Raw genomic sequence first — 21,932 nt, forward strand, 5'->3', positions numbered from 1 at the left:
GCAAGGCAGTACTGCTTCAGCTGTACATTTATACTTGTGATATATCACAGCAAAGCATACAAGTTGTACATACTATAAGGGAATTTTAGTCCTCAAAATGGTTAGGGCACCTTTGCTCTGTTAACAGGCCTGATTGGTAATAGGATAATTAAGACATTAATATGTCAGATATATTTTTACCTCCTGCTCGATGCTTTTTTTAAAATCAACATGATTCTCTTACCCCATGCCATAGCACAATGGTCTTGTGCCTTGGCCTCATTAATGAGTTACAAATCTAATTTTTGTCAACATCCTTGTGAGATATTTGTGTATAAGATGTTTGCAAGGACCAATTGGATTCACAGCAGAAATACAATGTTGTTGAAAAATTCATTAAAAACAGCATTGTGATAGCTTACACCAGCCAAAGCAGGAATTGTGTGATTTGCCCTTGGCAGCAACATGACAAACTGTGTCTTTGCCGCATTACTCTTTGGAAAAGTTATCAGAAATGAAAGCAGTCATGAAATCCAACAGTACAGAAGGAGAGGGGAGAGAGTGGCAGTGAAAGAGAGAGTTGCTGAAAAGCATAGAAGCAGATCCCATGGCCTCTTGCTAACCATTGCACTTCACTATACAAGTCCCATTTACTTGCATTTTGGTATTTCACATGCTTGTCGAGATGCTTCTTAAATGTTTTGATGTCGGATGTAATGGCAGCCACACAATAGCTACATAAAAAATGCATCTATGGAGAGAAGTAAAAAGCATAGGGAAGGTGGCAGAGTGGTGAGACATGGTCTTCTTTGGGTGTATTCATTCAGTCATCCTTATGCCAAGCTGCATGACGCCACACACCACAACACAGTGCATTAATGGTCCATGATACTGTAATAATTGTAACATTCACAGGATAAAAAGGCTGTAATGAATGATGGAAAAACTGGTGATGCAGTTTCCAATCTTCTAAGCATTGAAAACTGAGTCTGACTGGATGCTCTGTGCAAAACATTGATGCCTGAACGAAGCTCTCAAATGGTTCGGTCATTGGTGATCTCCATACAATTACCTGGTTTCATCGTAAATGCTCAACACCCAACAGCTTCAGTTTACATCAGTAATGGAGGAAAGTTGTGCTACCTGATTGTTGAAGTCTCTAACTGTTCAAGTGATGCCAGAAAACGTCAGACGTGCTGAAGTGAACTCAAAACTGTAAAATTATTTGGGTCAATTTCCCAATGGCTACAGAAATGATCGGTAATTTCCACTTCCATGATGAGAAACCAGCACAAATGCACTATCAAGCCTTTATGTGCATCATCTTACGAAACAAAACAAAACAAAAAAAAAAATCAAAAAAATCTTACGAGTACATTTTTGCCTCATCATGATATGTATTCAGGCCTTCATCACAGGATTTTGATCTCTCGGTTGTTATAGCAAGAAGGTAAGATGACCGGCGACTGGCTTTAATGTTGCCTAATAAGAGGAACAATAAATATACAAGTCAAAGCAAGGTACTTACAAAAAAAAATTACAACACACTTAAATTGTCAGTCACTATTTCAATATTGTGGCTGAAAGGTTTTTTTCCCAATATGTGAGGCTTTATGCAGTATCCATTTTTCAGTGTTGGCAATTGGCAATTTTGTAGACATCATGAGAAACAAAATCTATAATTTTGATTTTCAAACAGTTTGCATCAGTTTCCTCCTCAAGGGCTTAACCTGTGTGCTTTTTATGACAGAGGGTATTGGTTAAGATTTTTGATTCCTTGTTGGATTCCTATTGAAAACATGCTGACAAAACTCTCACACTCTTTCCCCAACGTAATGGGAAAACTGCAAGGACAAAAGAAAAAAAAAATGACATTCCAACCTGTGCTTTGTCAGTGTTGGTTCACAGTCTAAAGTGAAATATTGGTATTATTAGAAGAAATGTAAACTTACTGCAGTCCTGAGAGTAATGTCGTGGATAAATAACAGGGAAGGTGAAGGTTGGAGAAGCAGGACTAGTGATGATAGTTGGCGCTGAGTTCTGGACACTGGAAACAACAGCTGAGGCAGGAATGTGACCTGCCACCAGGTCAATACTTGGACTCGTTGGCTCATCTATAGAAGTAAAAGGGAGGGAAAATAAATAATAAATAAATCTTCTGGGATCATGTAATAGTTATTTTTGTAGTATTCCAACAGGGAAAAAATAATAATTGTTCCGAAGTTTTGAACCTGGGAAGAAAAGGGACTTGCATTTATTTCATAACATCTAGGTGTTCCAAAGTGGTTCAGAGAAAATGAAATATAAATGGTTACAATGCAGTTTAACTTTTTGGTATTTACAATCATCTATTAAATAGTATCCTGTTAAAGATATTGTGCTGAATGGGGAGGTTGATGGAACCCCATTTCTGTTCTCTTTGGAGGGAGAGGTCAGAGCGGAACTCCAGGAAACAGGAAATGCAGGAGATGGATCTATTGACAACAAAGAGGGGAAACTGAGTTCCTCGAAAAAGGGAGGCATGTCAGATGTCCTGAATGGAAGGCCTCATCTTGAGAGCAGATGTGGCAGAGGCAGAAAAGCTGGGAGAAAGGGATGGCATCCTTCCAGGAGATAGGGTGGGAGGAGATGTAGTCGCAGTAGCCGTGGGAGTCAATGGGTCTTAGAGAACATCACTACTTAGCTTATCTCTTAAGATGGAGACTAAGAGATCTAGAAAGGGGAGAGAAGAGTCAGAAATTATCCAAGTGAATTTTAGAGCAGGTGGAGATGTGGAGATGTGTAGCAGAGTTGATAAAATAGGCAAAATCTGTAGAGATGCAGGAAGCAGCTCCAAAACAGTCAGGAATACCTAGGAGGAAAGTTGAGGTTGTTACCGGTTAAGTTTGAAACAAGTACTGTTCCCTGTAGCCAACAAAATGGTAGGTACAGCTGACAACCATACGAGTGTGAGTTCTGCCAGGCAGAGAGCTTCCAGATCGAGGTGTACAGAGACTGGATACCCATGGAGAAATTGAGGCAGTGGGCACCAGGGAATCTGAATCAGAACTGTCAGGGACTCAGCTGCGACTATTGACATCAGAGCCAAATCTTATTGCCCACAGTAGTTACTAACAACAAAAAAATTGTAATTTCTTTCATGTTTCCTTATCTCCCAACCCCATATAAAGTCCGAAAGTGTGAATTTTATTTTACATCTCAACATTTTGAGAAGTGATCTTGTAAATTCCGTAAGCGTGCATTTTCAGAACCAAAATGACTGCCAAGTAGGGGTCATCTGTATAACTATAGTTGAAATATTTTACTGAAAATTCTACAGCTGGGCTTTCTGGTTATGAAGGTGTAATCTATAAGCATATCAGCTTAAGACAGACAGTACTTTTACAATTGATGCACATCAATTATTACAATCTATCGATTTTAAATCAAGCGCCAGACCAATATGCAATAATGAAACCATTATTGTATTACTGAAAAAAAGCCCTTACTATCTTGGCCCAATTATCAACAAAAATAAAAGGTATAAATGTGTGCATATTAACTGTTGTGTGGAACGAGCTGCCAGTTGAAGTGGTGAGTGCAGGCTCAGTTTTCACAATTATTGAAAGTTTGGACATTTACATGGATAGGAGGGGTATGGAGGACTATGGACTGGGGCAAGGTCAGTGGCACTAAGCAGAAAATAGTTCTGCATAGACTAGAAGGGCTAAAAAGCCTGTTTTCTGTGGTGTAATGTTGTATGGTTCTCCATGTGGGAATCAACAGTTTTACTATTAGCTCTACAACAATGCATGACGTTCAGCTTTAAATTTAGATAAAATTTAAGCATTTAATTACAGAATAAAGTTTGATGATGTCTGTGAAAAAGAGAACTGTTCTTTAACTCATAATATTTCAAAAAAGAGTTAATAGAACTCAACATATTGAAACTGGCCTGCTCCATAAAATTGGGGTGATATGCAATAACATTTTTATTCAGTTGCAACTGAAAAAGGATAAAATTGTAGCATCCCGCGCACAGAGACGCGGACTGGTCCACAAAATGGTCGACGATCTCAGTGTCCACATGGACCTGGGGGGGTGACACCAGCTGGCGGCCCAGGAACTGTAGCAGGAATGGTCAAAACCAGGCCAGCACTCCGATGATGCACTGCCCTGACGTCAGCACCTAGGGCCCATGTAAACACGATGGCCAGTGCAAGAAACCAGTCTCGACTTCAAGGCCTTGGTGTGCATGTCATTCTTCTCCATGCCCACGTAGTGCGAACTCTACTTTGGTGACCCCGACAGGGCCAACCGGCAGTTGGACCCATAGATGATGGACTAGGCGGAGCCAGCAACACCCACACGGTCTCACTCAGGCTCCCAACATTTTGAGTGTCACAGCCACACATGGGGTTTGAGCAGACCAAGGCTCAGTTCCAGCTTCGACACATTGCCGCTGACAACACCCGCTACTTCTATGTCATGAGCGCATTCGATCAAGACACAGCGACAAGGAACATCGACCTTCTACCACAGCCTCTGGAGGAAGACAAATACATGACCCTCAAAGAGCTGTTAACCCACACTTTTGGGCTCTCTCGGTGTGAGCACGTCACCCTATTGCTGCATATGGATGGATTAGGGACAAGGCCTTGTCCGCCCTAATGAGCGAGAAGCTCGCTTTAACCGAGAGCTGCAATCCTTGCCTGCTCTTCGAACAGATCTTTCTGAAGCAGCTGCCTGAGGATATCTGACTCTTGCTCATGGTCGAGGACTTCAATGATCCCCAGAGAGAGGCAGCCCGGACATGCTCTGGAGAGCAAAGAAGGATACCAGCCCTATCATAGACCACATCAGCAAGCCCCATGAACAGCCGACTGTGAGACCAAGACCAGAGGAGAGGCAAGTTAATATCCCACAACAATTCTGCTACTATCATCAGCGATGGGGTGCGGAGGCCCGTTGACGTCGTCCACCCTGAAGGTTTCCGGGAATCGCCCTGGCCAACCGTCATTGATGGCTGCATCAGTTGGCCCACGTGATAGGCTCCTCTATGTTTGGGACTCCTTGTCGGGCAGGCGGTTCCTGGTCGATACTGGTGCTGAGATACGCAACACCTGCCACGGCAAGCTCTATCCAGACGTTTGGTAACTGCACGAAGCCCCTTTGATTCGGAAACAGCCGGTTTACATGGACTTTCACCCTTGTGGCAGTGCCGCAACCACTCCTGGGGGCCGACTTTCTTCGTGCCCACTGCCTGCTCATAGACCTCAAGGGACGGTGCTTGGTGCATGCCAGAACTTTTCAAACTCTACCTCTGGGGGGCCCAAATTACCCACCCTCCACCTTGAATCTATAACACTTTCAGATAACAAGTTTGCCCACATCTTGGCGGAGTTGCCCTCAATGGTGGTGCCACAGTTCTCCGTGCTGAGCCAAAGCACATGGAAGGCACCACATTCTGACCAAGGGCCCCTTGCTCCATGGCAGGCCATGCCGGCTCCCTCTCGAAAAGCTCAGCCTAGTGAAGGAGGAGTTCAAGAAAATGGAGGAGCACGTGGTGCCAAAAACAGCGAGGGGTGGATGCCATGTGGCGATGACCACCGCCTCAGTGAGGCCATCGTGCCTAATATATCCTGTACCCCACATCCAAAACTTCGCCGCCAACCTGCACAGGGCATGGGTGTTCTCCAACGTGGACCTCATCCGGGGGTACCAATAAATCCCAGTTCACCCCCAGGATGTCCCCAAGACCACAATTCCTACACATGCTCTTCGGTCTGAAAAACACGGCACAAACTTTCCGGTGGCTGACAGACGCAGTGGGCTGGGACCTCCCATTTTGGTTCATCTATTTGAATGATATCCTCATCGCCAGCTGCAAAGACCATGTCACCCACCTGAGTCCTCTGTGCACCCGGATGAGTGAGTTTGGGCTGACAATTAACCCCGCAAAGTGCCAATTCGGCCTGGACACTATTGATTTCCTGGGGTACAAAATAAACAAACACAGGGCAACACCCCTCCCCAAACCACAGAAGGTAGAGGGGCTACAGGAATATGCCAGTTCAATAATTTTTACCACAGATTCATACCGGCAGTGGCATGCATCATGCGCCCATTCTTTGCGCTGATGGCAGGCAAGACAAAGGACAGTACCTGGGATGATGAGTCTTTGAGGACAATCCAGAATGCCGCAGTAGCCAATGCCACATTCCTGGTACACCCCAGACCAGAGGCAGCTAGTGCTCTGACAGTCGACACCTCCAGCACAGCGGTAGGAGGCTTACTGGAACAGCTCAATGAAAGCCAGTGGCAACCCCTGGCCATTTCTGCCCTCCCCGAGCTCAAATACAGTGCTTTCAACCGAGAGCTATTGGCGCTGTAAGACATTTCCTTTACTCTTTGGAAGGTTGCCAATTTAAGGTCTTTGCCATTGACCTTCGCTTTCCATAAGGTATCAGACATATTGATATAGTGTGGCCACTACCAGTTTCCCATGGGGTGAGGTACCAACTGACCATGGTTGACCGCTCCACAAGGTGGCCTGAGGCAGTCCCGCTAGCTGATACCACCACAGAAACCTGCACCAGGGCACTCATCGACACATGAGTGCCCAGATTTGGGGTCCCAGAGCACCTAACTTCAGACAGGGGGCACAATTTACTTCTGGGCTCTGGGCAGTGCTGGCCAACTTCCTGGGGACACAGCTCCATCACACCACAGTGTGCACCCTCAAGCCAATGGGTTGGTGGAGTAGTTCCACAGGCACCTGAAGGCAGCCTTGATGACCTGGCTCATGGGTCCCAACTGGATGGAAGAAGTGCCTTGGGTTCTGCTGGGGATTCGCTCTGCGTAATGCCTCAGCGGTGGAGGTGGACTGCGGCACACCCTTTATCATTCCTGGGGAGTTCCTGGCTCCCGACAACTGCCCGGAAGATCTTGCAGCCACCTTTGATAACTTGTGGTGAAAACTGGGGTCCCTGGTCCCCCACCACACAGCCAGCCAAAACATAACATCCCCATGGACTTAAAGACTTGTCAGTACGTGTTCATGCAAAGGGGTGCACACTGGCCGCCCCTACAACGACCCTACGAGGGGCCTTACAGGGTCATCAGGGTCAATGGTTCCACTTTTGTCCTTGACATCAGCAGTAAGGAGGAGACCTTTACCGTCATCAGACTTAAGCCAGTATATCTGGACTGTAACCAGCTGATCTCCACTCCTCCCCTGCAACACAGGGGCTGACTGCACAAATCAATATAAAACACCGATCGTCAGTTCTGGGGGGAGGGCATGTAGCGGCCCGCGCATGGAGACTCGGACCGGCCCACAAAATGGCCGACGAATGCGGAAACCATGAGGACCTGGGGGTGACACCGGCCATCATCCCAGGTGACCTCCCGCACAGTGGGAAGACAGTGAACTGAGGCGGGTGCACTGGCCAATCCCAGGCCAGCGCTCCGATGATGCAGTGCCCTGACATCAGCACCTGGGGACCATATAAACGCGATGGCCAGTGCAATAAACTAGTCTTGACGTCAAGGCATTGGTGTACGTGTCGTTCTTCTCCACGCCCACGTAGTGCCATTGCTACAAAATCATTAAACGTTAGAGCAAAGAATAAATGCAATCTAAACACAATCAATCTGATCCAAGTTTTTCCAATAGCTGCGCACATTCATCAGATCAAATATTCATCTGAATTCCTTAAAGACTTGATGGTCTCTTTTTGACCACTCCTTTATCCAGGACTCCCACATTAAAACAATTCCATGAGCATCAGAAGAGCTAATCTACATGGCAGTTTTAAATTCAGTTTTGCTTTTCACTTACTCAGCTATGAGACATTGTGCAGAAATTGAGCAGTGTAAAGATGTATCAATGCTTGAAGTTTGCCTCTGCAAGTTGGATTGAATAATTTTGCAGAGTACTTTATAATCAAAGGGATTATCCTTATACACTCCACCTTTCCAGAGTACACACACACAATCGAGTAATTTACTCCACCTTTAGAGCGCCTTTGGCTCTGTAACTAAGGGGGGGATGTCAGCAAGGAGTGGCATGGGAAAATTGCCAAATTGGTTAAAAACAAGAGAAGCAAGATTCATAAATGTGCAGAAAGAGGGGAAGTACAGAGGAACAGCTGTTGTAAGGGTTAAGTGGTCTACTTTAATGGAACTTATCCAAATGGCTGTTCCCAGCATCATCAAGGTTCAAAGTTCATTTTATTGTCAGGTAATAATTCATAAAAATTATTTATAATATACAAGATAATCTTTAACTTTTGCCCTCTGTAAGACAAACAAAGAGTCGCCATGAGCATTGCCTGGGCCCCTAACAACAGAAGATATAGAAGCAAAAGCAGGCTCAGCATCATGGGAGGGCATTCATGGGCCATGCCTCCCACCCACCTGCAGCACTAGCGTCACTAGGGGATTGCGGACCGCACTGGGTGATGCCATCAGAGGAGTGCCACCAAAATGAATCATGTGGTTTCATCTCTACGCGCTACGAGCATGCGCGTTTGTCTGAAACACCGGAGAAAGGGGGAAGTGTGACAGTGCAGTGGACAGACAAGTTCCATGGCAAGTATGGCATCCGGTGCCCCCGCCTCCCGCGATTACCCTAATGCCCCTGATTAGATCTCTTTTGATGCTGGCTCTGAGCAAAAGAGAGTCCCTTCAGGGTCACTGAGTGTCTATGAGTTCACCTCTAGTGTTCCAGCAGGCTCTGCAGCCTCACAAGCTCCTGTTCAAACCATTGGCAATCCGAACTCCAGATTCTCTTGAATCCCAGCTCCGATACCTGGTCCCCACAAGCCAGTCTCCAGCAGCCTGCAGCCTGCGTGGATCCTAAGATCACAAGACACCAGCAGCTTGTGTGAGTCTTTCGGCCACAAGATGTCAACAGCCCGCAGCCTGTGTGGGTCCTTCAGCCACTGAGCCCCTCACTGATCCGCTGCCGTTGTCATCTTTCAGTATAGTCGTCACTCAGGCTTCTTGGACACACACCTCCAAGGTTGAAGGAGTTTAAATAAAAACACTATCAACCCTTTATAGATAGACCGTTTCAAGCCAGTGTGGAGCCATCAGCGTCAGATCCGGACAGTCGTACCCTGCAGGGCAGGACTGCGTCTCCACTCCCCACTCTCCTGGGTCTGCACCAGCGGCAGTGTTGCCATTACAGCAGCTCTGGCAGCACCGACTTCAAGCAAATCCCTTCTTAAGTCACGTGAAAGCATATTCACAAGTGTTTTAATGACCCGGTTTGCACGCACGGCTAGCACCATCAATGGAACATGCATACATAATTGAAAAATTAGGAAAATTGTGGACTTCATACAACTCAAAGTAAATACCATCTTTTTGTGCAACTCAAAGCAGATGTCTGGGTTTTTCTATTTATTTTGTAGTAAGTGAATTGCATAGTACAAAAAAAAGCAAGCCACTTTCAACTAATTACACTATTAACTTACTTCAGACTTTAAAAACCTAATGTTCATCAAATGATATTCCAACAAAGAGAGATTCACATTTTGCATGACCTCAAGATTTTCCAAAAGAGCTTCATAGATTTTGAAAGACATTTCAAGTGCATAAATAAATTAGAACAATATAGTAGTTCATTGGTGCACAGCAAGTTACTCCAAGTATCAACCTGATAACATTTAAATTATTTGCCTTCATGATGTTGATTATTGGCGAGGACACTGGAAAGAATTCAAATGTTCTTTGAAACAGTGTCAAATAATCTTGTATGCTGTTTCTACGTTCAAGGCTAAGGTTGTTTCTCTAATATAGTGCTGGAGAATTAATTTAATTTAAATTTAAAAAATATATATTTAATTTAGACCTTAGCATGGTAACAGGTCCTTGAGCTCTTGCTGCCCAATTATACCCAATTAACCCACAACCTTGGTATGCTTTGAACAGTGGGAGAAACTGGAGCAGCTGGAGGAACCCCACACAGACACAGGGAGAACATACTATTACGGGTTCCCGTTTTGGTAAAATGGGATTACCACTGTAAGGGATTGTATAGACAGGAGGAACTGAATGATCACAGTTAACATTTCACACAAGCACCATTGCAAGTCACAGCCCAGCGACAATTCGATACATTGGAAGAACTGAGGGAAGGCTTCTCACAGGCTTCCAGATTCTATACATTTGCTAAGACTGTGATTTTGCAAGGGAGAACCATGCTGACGGCTGCAGAGGGAACAGCTTGTTGAAGCAGGTCTTGTGGCCAGCCATTCTAAAGAATTCAGAGCAAAGCATGTCCTGTGAATGACTGGACTTTTTCGGTGGATTGACTTATGCCAGGAAGGTCTTTTTGGGAAGCAAAGTGTCTCATTTTGATTGCGACTAACAGTGAAGGTCACTTGGAGAGACTGGTGCCAGGGTCTTGGAAGATTTGTGTATGCTGCCCAGTTCAAGTCTCGCCTACAAAAGGACCAGGAGTGTTATGACCACAGCTCATCTGGATGGACATTTCTTCAAAGGCAACGCAAGGAGAATTTATTAGTCTAGCAGCTACAACTCCAGACTTCCCATCATTAATTCTGGGCACCAAATTTCAAAGGCCTTTGCTTTAACACTGAATTTGAAAGACTGAACTTTGAAGTAACTTTCTAGATTTTGGCCTGGATTGTGATGGTTTCGGTATATCACACACACACACACACACACACACACACACACACACACACACACCTGCGCATAGTTGGGGATAGACTTAGTGTTAAGGATAGTTTAAAAATTAAGACTATAGTTTAAGAGTTAGAAATAAAATTAGTGTTTTAAAATTATATACTGTCTGGTTTATTGCCTATTGCAGCTCATTATGTGCAGTTCATAACAGTACAAACTCCTTACAGACAGCGCCAGATTCAAACCGCAGTCACTGGTCCTCTAACAGCATTGGAAGACAAGATGAATAGCTGAACGATAGAGAGTGTCTTTGAGTGGCTCTGGAAACTTTGTACACATCCCTTGGAAATACAGATTTCTGATTTTGTAAGTCTATGCAAACGGTGCAAAATGAGAAGATGGTCATATGGTTGCAAACCTATAGGAGGCTATGCCATGAACTTGCTGTTTCAGATTACCTTCTCCTCATTTTTGTCCCATTTCTAACAGTGGAATTCTCTCCTGTAAAATAATTTTGGAATCTCTCTATTTACTTTCCAGGAATTCCATTAAAAATTGACACCCAAAAAGCTCCAAAGTAAATTTGTGATTATTTCACAGTAGGGCACAAGAATTTAACTTCAAGCAGCTCCTATTAGTTTTCCATAATGCTGCTTCGGGATAACCCACCATGATAATGGAATACAATTTGGAAAGTGGTATAACAAGCAAAAAAAAATTAATATCACACTTTTCCATCAAATTTTCATTCCAAACCCAAATTTTAAGACAATGCAGTCAAGTACTGAACATTGGTGTGCAAACTGTCTTACCAAATAAACACACATTGGGTGTCGTAAAAACACAGAAATGCCGGAGGAACTCAGCAGGCCTTGCAGCGTCTATAAGATATATTACCGAGTGTTTTACTCATTGGGTATCTACTATTTACAATGTATTGTATTCAACAGCTCCAAATGTGGATGGTTGATGGATAAATACCAAGCAGGAGTTAACATAAGTTAACAAAGTAATGATGAAGGAATGGACAAAACATAACTAGGATGAGGTGCTTAGAAATATGCCAGGCTGCGCTTGGACTTCTAAAGGGACTGGAGTGATAAATATGGATTATTAAAGTGTTATTTGCAACAATAATGATACAATGAATAAATGAACATGAAGTGCATCATCACAGGACCCAAATCTACAAAAATACAACATTTTTTTCAGTTACAATAGAAGCTAGTGTGTCCCATGTACTTAATTCAAAATATGAATGTCAGTATTTGTGAGAACTATCCCCAACAGTAACAGAAACAGTGCAGATAAGAGTTCGTGTCCAGCAGTACCAGGGCCGCTTTATTCATCTCTCGTGAATTCACAAAATGGCTGAGAGTACCAAATACAGAAAAGGCTTTGGAACCTAACGAAAGCTCATCTGTGGCACTGAAACCAGCATTCCAGAACTAGATGTGCTTCTGGACAAGCCATACAGTTATAACATTAGGATCTACCCAAAAAATGAAAAATTGCCCAGTTATTTCCTCATCAGAAAAAGTTGCACAATTGCAATTAGGCCAACGGTTCCACATCAGTCTGCTCAAGAAGGCCACTATCATCTTCCATACAGGATGAGTAATCAATGCTGCCTTGTCAACAATGGCCCATCCCAAAATATCTTTTAACAATTCAAACTAATATGCAACCAAAGATCGGAACTGTTCAGGGAATCGGTCCCAGGTCAATTAGAATAGGTACTCTAGATCACATCCTTTGTGCCTTTTCGTTCGTCTATTTTTCCTCCTGCTCTTTCACTTCTTTATGAGGAAGGAAATAGTTGCTGAAATATTTACGTCTCTTTCAATAACTCCAAAGAGCAGTTCTAATATCTTCAGTGGGTGAGAAAAATACCGTTTCTTTCAACTTCCAGCTTTCATTTTGTGCTTCAGTTGTGGTTTCTGTGCAAACCCAGATTAGCCCATCTTTGAGAAAAGGCTTGCAGCTTCCTCAACCAGGATTCATTGTGACTCATTCTCTAAACCTCTTGGCCTTGCAGCATCCCCACCAAGTTCAGAAAATCTGAAATCTCTGGTCCATGACCACTCCAAGTGGAAAAGAAGTGTTCAGGATGGTCTTCAGAGAACACAGATCAAGCACCAGGAATACTCAGAAGCATTCTGCAGCTATCAGGAGGAGAAAATCAGCTCAGAGAAAAGCTAAACAACTTCTGTGGCAGAATTTGGGGTTTCCACATTGTCCTCGTTAACTACTCCAGAAACCAAAGTGGAAACAAGTCATCATTGATCCTGATAGACTGTTGGAGAAGGAGAATCTGTTTCTTACTGCATTGGCAGCCCTCTTTTTTTTCAGCTACTTGATGCTTCTGTTTCAGAATATGGAGTACTTAAATAAAAACATTTTAAACATTTAAACTGAACTGATACTTTAATGGATGTTTGAAAGGCACACACAAGGTAGTAATTCTGTTGTGATTGTTTCTTTAACATTACTGGTGTTGAGCAATGTATTGAGACATTTCCAGACAGTGTTGAGATAAAGTTGCACAAGTCATTCAATGGAAATATGTAAAGCAGACATCTGGGTATTGGGCCATGGATGTGGTGAACCATTACTCAGACTAATAAGAATATCAGAAGTCATCTTCTGTTTTTTATAGTTCAGGATTAATGATGGAATACCGTAGAAGTGGATGAAATGTCAAAGAAAAGTAAATAAGAAAGTTTTATTATGTTAGACAACAAGGAAAATTTCAAGTCTTTACCACCTCAGACCAACACAGCATGTGTCACTCAGTTTCTCTTGGTCTTCACCCTATCACAATATTCCCTTTGTTCACTCTACGCCTCCTCTTCGTCAACAACTTAAAACTTGCTTAATTATGACATTTTTTCCAAGTTCTGATCAACCTGAATTATTAACTATTGCTCATTCTCCACTTCTCTTCCATGATCCGTTGAATATTTCCAGAATTTTCTGGATTTATTTTTGATTTCTTGCAACTGGAGTTTAATGTTTTTCAACCAAAAAAAAGTCAATATTGATAATGAAGTTCAAATAGATGTCATATAATGGAGTTTCAAATCACTAAATAAAAAGGCGGATAACCCCATTCCAAATTTATAACAAAAATGTACTATGATGGCCAGAGCAGAAGTGCAAAACCAGGGTTGCAGAGGTCAAGGGAAAGATGGGAGTCAGACTTGGGTGTGGTGATTTCTGAAAGAAGTTGGTCAGATTAGTGTAAGGACAGCATGACATCAGTTATAAATACAAGATATGGACAGGTTCAATATAATTTTTTTACACCAATTATATCTTACCTCACAAAGGTTACACAGGTCAAAATCTGAAATTTCAGAGATGTGTTTCAGATGTGGGACTGAGACAGGAACTTTTCTACATGCCACCTGGTCATGCATGAAGGTGAGGCCATTTTGGAAGAAATCGCAGAAAAATTAACCAGGATAACAGGAGTGGCCTTCATGGGCAACTGACCCAGAGCTATATCTACTTGGTAATTTCATGGAAATAAGTGACAAATTCACCAAATATCAAATCTCATTTATAAAATTAGCACTGGTGGTAGCAAAAAAAATGTATCGCAATCACTTGGAAGTCTGACTCCCCTCTACTCATAGCACGATGTTATGTGGAAATGAACAGCTGGATATCTATGGGGGGGAAAAAAATCATATTTAACTCAAAGAATAAATATGACACTTTTGTAAAGGTCTGGCAGCCACACCTGGACCACATAGGGGCCCAGATACAGTAATAAAAAGGAACAAAAAGGGTATAAAAGTAACTATTATACATACAAAAACATAGTTTCCCCAACTGTACTATATATACTTAAAATGTGTGTAAGCTCTGACGGTGAACGAATCAGTATGGAAGGGGGGGAGGGAGGGACTGTTTTGCTTCTGTTTGTTGTGTTTGTGAGAAAAGCTTTAATATATTGTATATTTAAAATGTTACTATATATATTTTTGGAAAAAAAACAAAAATAAAATATTTAAAAAAAATAGATGTTATGTTACACATAGTATAAAATGTGCATGTAATAAGAGTTGAAAGGACATTGGAGCTAAGGCCAAGGATGTGTTGGAAAGTACGTCATAACTGCATTAAATCTTCACAACCTGAGTGCACTTTTAGAGACAACGTTTAACACATTGCACCTCATTCTCTCAACTGCTCCGTTTAATGAGCCAAATAAACTTTTATTCTTCAGCCTCCTCTCTCACAATTTGAGATATTTTTAATTCACAAGTTACTCTCTCGTTGCTACCATTCCTTCCTGGGATTTTCAGACAGTTCACAGATTTCGGCCTCTGCACAAATTTTACCTCTATTACACCAAATCCTTTACAGCCTACCTTACTATCTTACATTTAAAATTCTCTACTGGACAGGCCTTAGAATGAAATTGATAAGTTGGTCTGTCCTGATGTTTACACACAATGTGAATTAAACATATTAGAGCCCTAATCCAATAATTCAGAATTAAATGACAGTATGGGATTGGTGGCAAGTAAAATTTAAAACAGGGATTCTATTGCTATAGGAGATGTTTTTGGTGCTTTACTTGTCATCTCACCTACTGAAACTATGCATATTATGTTCCCACAATTAAAGAGCTGGCAGAGGATGTGCTCTAATGTTGTTCCCCCTGAGAAGACTGCAAAGCATACATCTGGATGTAGTCCAATCTGAAATATCTTCATTTACCATTTTCTGAATGTATTATGCATTTCCAAAGTTTACATTTTAGGCTTCTTCGACAAATATTTACACATGATCATCCCAAAAGGCAGCTCAACAGGCAGAGGCAAATGGAAATTTAAATATTAGCATAAAAATGGATTATTTAATCACAAAAAAACAAAATCTTCATGCTTTTGGGATTATATTGGAAACACAAATCCATTTGGCAATGGTATATCATTAATCATTACAAAGAATGAAAATATCTGATACGACATATAATTGAAAACAAACACTAAAATATTAAATTACAGTAATTAGAGAAAATTACAATAAACATGAAAAAATTACGCTACATTCGCAATCAAAATAACAAAGAGGATTATTTTATAGATCATCCAAAAGAAAGCAGGCAGGATTAGACTGGTCTGGTTGCTTATTTTGGATTTTGTTCAACAGCAAAACCGGATTCTATTAGACAATATGAGAGAGTCAGTTAAAAGCATTTTTAAATTACTGTGTCTGCTGATCAGCTTTTTCAATCAACATATTTCTACACCCCTGTCTGTTTGTGGTCATCTGAAAATATGCTTTAACTGATAATTTACAACAGAGAACCATTATAATTATATCTTACTCAGCAAACTTTTGACAGTTCAACACAAATGTGGACTTCCAAATACTACTTCGAAGGAATACCAATACTTTCTCAATCAACATAAATTATTTGGAATGTAAATGCGTGGACTACAGAACAGATTAAGTGGGAATCCAGTCACAAGCCACTTTCAGGTGGCCACAATACCCAACTGTAAAGCAGCCTATTGTACTCCTAGGCTGTCGGGTGGAGACCTGAAAGTTTACCTACCCAACCCTCCTGGCAGTTTTCAGGTGCCTAGCAGGGGACAGGCCCCAGCCCCATACTCCCCCACCGGCCGCCCCAGCCCCATAGTCCCTCGCTGGCCACCCCAGTCCTGCAGTCCCACGCTGGGGTCTTCAGGCAGTGGGGCGGGGGCTGTAAGGCAGCGGGGAGGTGAGCTGTCAGACTGCTGCCCCTGCTCAGAGCCGGCGTTTACTCTGTGGGCCCTCCCCGCTTCAGATGGCAGAACACCTCCTTCAATGCTGCCACCTGAATGTCTCTTCACAGACACTTGCAGCCTGCTCCAGAGCCGTCTGCTCCAGAGCCGTCTGCTCCAGAGCCGTCTGCTCCAGAGCCGTCTGCTCCAGAGCCGTCTGCTCCAGAGCCGTCTGCTCCAGAGCCGTCTGCTCCAGAGCCGTCTGCTCCAGAGCCGTCTGCTCCAGAGCCGTCTGCTCCAGAGCCGTCTGCTCCAGAGCCGTCTGCTCCAGAGCCGTCTGCTCCAGAGCCGTCTGCTCCAGAGCCGTCTGCTCCAGGTGATTCCACCTGAAAGTGGCTACAAACACTTAAAAATTCTGAGTAACCTAACCTAGCTCTGATATTGTATGAATAGATCTAGATTTAGAAACGATTAAGAACACCAGAAAATGCTTCATCATAATTAACATTGCACGTCAAGAATACCCTTTGTTCCTTCTCCCCTATTTTATCTAGCTCTAATCTGGTTCAATCTGGTTTTTCCCTTGTTTGATAAAAATCTGATAGGTATCTTAATTGTGCTGCTCTAGTTAGTTTAGTTGCCCATTCAGAGCCAGCTCTTCAGCGCATGACGCCCTGTTTTGCGGAAACTGCCAAAATGTTTGGCCTGGAAGTCAACCTGAAGAAAATTGAGGTCCTCCATCAGCCAGCTCCCCACCATGACTACCAGCCCCCCACCCCACATCTCCATCGGGCACACAAAACTCAAAACGGTCAACCAGTTTACCTATATCGGCTGCACCATTTCATCAGATGCAAGGATCGACAACGAGATAGACAACAGACTCGCCAAGGCAAATAGCGCCTTTGGAAGACTACACAAGAGAGTCTGGAAAAACAACCAACTGAAAAACCTCACAAAGATAAGCGTATACAGAGCCGTTGTCATATCCACACTCCTGTTCGGCTCCAAATCATGGGTCCTCTACCGGCATCACCTACGGCTCCTAGAACGCTTCCACCAGCGTTGTCTCCGCTCCATTCTCAACATTCACTGCAGCGCTTTCATCCCTAACGTCGAAGTACTCGAGATGGCAGAGGCCGACAGCATCGAGTCCATGCTGCTGAAGATCCAGCTGCGCTGGCTGGGTCACGTCTCCAGAATGGAGGACATCGCCTTCCCAAGATCGTGTTATATGGCGAGCTCTCCACTGGCCACCGTGACAGAGGTGCACCAAAGAAAAGGTACAAGGACTGCCTAAAGAAATCTCTTGGTGCCTGCCACATTGACCACCGCCAGTGGGCTGATATCGCCTCAAACCGTGCATCTTGGCGCCTCACAGTTCGGCGGGCAGCAACCTCCTTTGAAGAAGACCGCAGAGCCCACCTCACTGACAAAAGGCAAAGGAGGAAAAATCCAACACCCAACCCCAACCAACAAATTTTCCGCTGCAACCGCTGCAACCGTGTCTGCCTGTCCCGCATCGGACTTGTCAGCCACAAACGAGCCTGCAGCTGACGTGGACATTTACCCCCTCCATAAATCTTCGTCCGCGAAGCCAAGCCAAAGAAAGATAATAATTCTTAACGTTTGGTAGCTGTAAGCCCCCTTGTTTGTACCATTCTGTTCATTTATCTAGCACTATCCTTGGTTTCCCCCTTTTCCATAAGAATTTCCTTATTATTTTCTTTAGCTCCTTGAAGAATTTCTCTGTTAGGTGAATTGGTAACAATTGGAATAGGTATTGTATCCTTGGGAAGATATTCATTTTAATGCAATTTACCCTTCCTAACAGTGTTAGTGGTAAGTCTTTCCAATGTTCTAAGTCGTCTTGTAATTTCTTCATTAATGGCTGATAATTTAGTTTGTATAGATGGCCTAGATTATTATCTAGTTGTATACCTAGGTATCGGATTGCTTGTGTTTGCCATCTAAATGGTGATTCTTTCTTAAACTTTGTGAAATCCGCAATATTCATTGGCATTGCTTCACTTTTATTTGCATTGATCTTGTACCCCGATACTTCTCCATATTCCTTCAATTTTTTATGTAATTCTTTTATTGATAATTCTAGTTCTGTTAAGTATACTGTGATGTCATCTGCAAATAGACTGATTTTATATTCCTTCTCTTTTATTTTTATTCCTCTTATTTTATTTTCTGTTCTTATCAGTTCTGCCAGTGGTTCTATAGCTAACGTGAACAGTGAGGGAGATAGTGGACATCCCTGCCTAGTTGACCTGCTTAATTTAAATTGGTTTGATATATATCCATTTACTGTCACCTTCACGAATGATCCCTTATATAATGCTTTAATCCAATTAATAAATTTCTCTGGTAGGTTGAACCTCTGTAGTACTTTGAATAAATAATTCCATTCTACTCTGTCAAAGGCTTTCTCTGCGTCTAAGTCAACTGCCACTGTTGGCATCTTGCTTCCTTGTACTGCATGGATTAAGTTAATGAACTTACAGATATTGTCCGTTTTTCGTCTTTTCTTAATAAATCCAGTTTGACCCAGTTTTACTATTTTTGGTACACAGTCGGCCAATCTGTTTGCTAATAGTTTAACTATTATCTTATAATCTGTGTTAAGTAGAGATATTGGTCTATACGATGCTGGTGTTAGTGGATCTTTCCCTGTCTTTGGTATTATACTACATAAGTGGGATGAAAAGCTAGTGCAACATAGGAATTCACCAGTACCGCACCATCTGCTCAACATTTGGAAGAAGATTCACATAGAAAGGAATAAAACAAATTATCAACTACCAAAATTAATATTGACGCAAAATCAACTAATCCCTTTCACAATAGATAACCTTTCCTTTAGAGAATGGGAGAGAAAAGGGATCAAAAGAATAGAAAATTGTTTTTCGGGAAATAAATTATTATCTTTTGAACAAATGAAGGACAAATATGGTATAACTCACGGTACAATGTTTGCATACCGCCAACTGAAAACCTACTTAAAGGACAAATTGGGAAGCAGGCTGAGGTTACCAGAAGGAAGCAGTTTTGAATATGTGATTAGAGACACAATGATAATTAAAAGATTTATAACAAACATGTACATCAAACTGCAAGAGAAAGAGAACGAGGAAACAAGCTGTAAACCCAAACAAAAATGGGAATAAGATCTAAACATAAAGATAAAGAATGAAACATGGGAAAAGTTATGCTCCGGAACTATGAGAAATACAATAAACATGAGGTTACGCATGATACAATATAATTGGTTACACAGGCTATACACCACCCCCCAAAAGTTAAATAAATGGGACCCAACAGTATCAGACAGATGTTTTCGCTGTAAGAAGGAAACGGGAACAACAGTACATGCAATTTGGGCATGTGAGAAAGTGGAAAAGTTTTGGGAAGATCTAAACCAGGTATTAAATAAAATCACAAAAAGCAACATACCAAAAAAATCCAGAGATCTTTCTTCTAAGTGATATAAGAAGTAAAGAACTTGGACTCGATTTGGATGGAGCACAAAAAAGATTTATTATGATAGCCTTAGCTGTAGCAAAAAAATGTATCATGTCAACCTGGAAATTAGAAGATAGCCTGAGAATACAGCAATGGTACAAAGAAATGAATAAATGTATTCCATTGGAAAAAAAACATATAATTTAAGAAATAACATCACAGTATTCGAACAAATTTGGGAACCGTACATGGAACACAACAGAGAAGTCCTACCACGGACCTCCAACACCTAAAATGACAGAAGGAGGAGACGACGAAATGAACTGACCCAGTGTGTAAAAGTAGAGAGCACAAATTTCTTGTTTATTTTCATTGTGTGATGACATTGTTTAATGGGTTTAATGTATCATATATGTTGTACGTTGAGTGGGTGGGGAGGGGGGGGGGTGAAGGACGGAGGGAAGGGAGTGGGGCAAAAGGGGAGAAAATGACACTGTGTATATTCAAGAGGGAAATGTTTGTGTATTTTGGTCAGTATGTTTCAAAGTGTGAAAAATTTTTTAAATTTAAAAAAAAGAATATCCTTTGTTCGAATCGAGTCAGAGGGGGTTGAGCACATGTAATTAAACCTGTTCTTATTTTACGTTCATGACCTCAGTATTTAATTTTATTTTAAGTAGAGCCAGAGGAAGTGGGTGAGGTATTGAATGAATGTTTCTCATCTGTGCACATCAAGGAGAAGGACATTCTATTGGAGAACTCAGGGAAGGAAAGGTGAGATTTAAGCACACATAATCCTTAAAAAAAGATGTATTAGATGTCTTTAGTGAGCAACTCTCCAGAGCTTGATGAGATGCTTCTCAGGGCTGCTATGGAAAGCAAGGAGATTGTTTACTAAATCCTTAGTGGCATCAAGACGTGGTACAAAATGATCATATGTTATACCATTGTCCAAGAAGATCATCAAGAATAAAGTAGGTACAGAAGTTAATGGAAAAAGTTCTGAGGGACAGAAATAAATTGCATTTGGAAAGGCAGGGATTAATCAAAGATAGCATAATTTTGTAAGAGGAAACATTTTATCTGACCAATTGGACTGAAGTTTTCAAAGCAATAACAAAATGCATCAATGAGGGTAGTGAAGGTACTGTTCCAAAAGGTGAAAATCCATCGGCAAATTGAATTCAAAACTGGCTTGGTAATAGGAGGCAGAGATGAATTGTGAAGATGTGTTATTTGTGGTTCAAAGCCTGTGCCCAGGAATATACCACAGAGATCAGTACTGAAATCCTTACTGTTTGTTATATACATGAACACTTTGGATATGAATGTAGAAGGTATGGTATTGTAGTAAATTTGGAGATAACATAAAAATTAGTAGTGGAGACACAAGTGACTCCAGATGCTAGAATATGGAACAAAAATAATTCAGGTGGAAAAATTCAGCAGGTCAGGCAGCATCAGTGGAGGGAAAGAGATAGTCCACATATTGTGATGAGGCCCTGCATTAGGACTGAAAGAAAGACCACATATAGCTTGTGGTGTTGCTGCTAGGCTAGACCAGAGTAACGCTAGACAGTTTTGATTGCAAAGCTATGGGAAGGATGTGATTGCGTGGAAGAGGGTGCAGAGGAGTTTCACCAGATTTTGTCTGGGATAGAGCATGATGCTGAAACAAGCCATGAAAGACCTCAACAATGAAGACGCTGTTCACATCCGGTACCGCACGGATGGCAGTCTCTTCGATCTGAGGCGCCTGCAAGCTCACACCAAGAGCAACTCGTCCGTGAACTACTCTTTGCAGACGATGCCGCTTTAGTTGCCCATTCAGAGCCAGCTCTTCAGCGCTTGACGTCCTGTTTTGCGGAAACTGCCAAAATGTTTGGCCTGGAAGTCAGCCTGAAGAAAACTGAGGTCCTCCATCAGCCAGCTCCCCACCATGACTACCAGCCCCCCCCACATCTCCATCGGGCACACAAAACTCAAAACGGTCAACCAGTTTACCTATCTTGGCTGCACCATTTCATCGGATGAAAGGATCGACAACGAGATAGACAACAGACTCGCCAAGGCAAATAGTGCCTTTGGAAGACTACACAAAAGAGTCTGGAAAAA

At 42.3% G+C, this 21,932-nt stretch overlaps 1 protein-coding gene across 8 annotated transcripts in view; it reads right to left on the reverse strand.

The window, feature by feature from the left end:
* LOC138747621 (rho GTPase-activating protein 23-like) overlaps window positions 1-21,932 on the reverse strand; it is a 263,779-nt gene that overhangs the window by 49,415 nt on the left and 192,432 nt on the right. For 7 of the 8 annotated variants that reach the window (XR_011347582.1, XM_069907014.1, XM_069907013.1 and 4 more), the window contains 2 exons: window positions 1,932-2,093; window positions 1,350-1,461 (listed from right to left, as the gene is read on the reverse strand). Coding sequence is in view for 7 of the 8 variants with exons in the window: in XM_069907014.1 (XP_069763115.1) it covers window positions 1,350-1,461; window positions 1,932-2,093 (274 nt within the window). In the remaining variant the exon portion in view is untranslated. The remainder of the gene's footprint in view (window positions 1-1,349; window positions 1,462-1,931; window positions 2,094-21,932) is intronic. The other variant, XM_069907011.1, reaches the window with a different exon arrangement.

Source organism: Narcine bancroftii, chromosome 12 (genome assembly GCF_036971445.1).
Source record: "Narcine bancroftii isolate sNarBan1 chromosome 12, sNarBan1.hap1, whole genome shotgun sequence".
NCBI lineage: Eukaryota > Metazoa > Chordata > Chondrichthyes > Torpediniformes > Narcinidae > Narcine > Narcine bancroftii.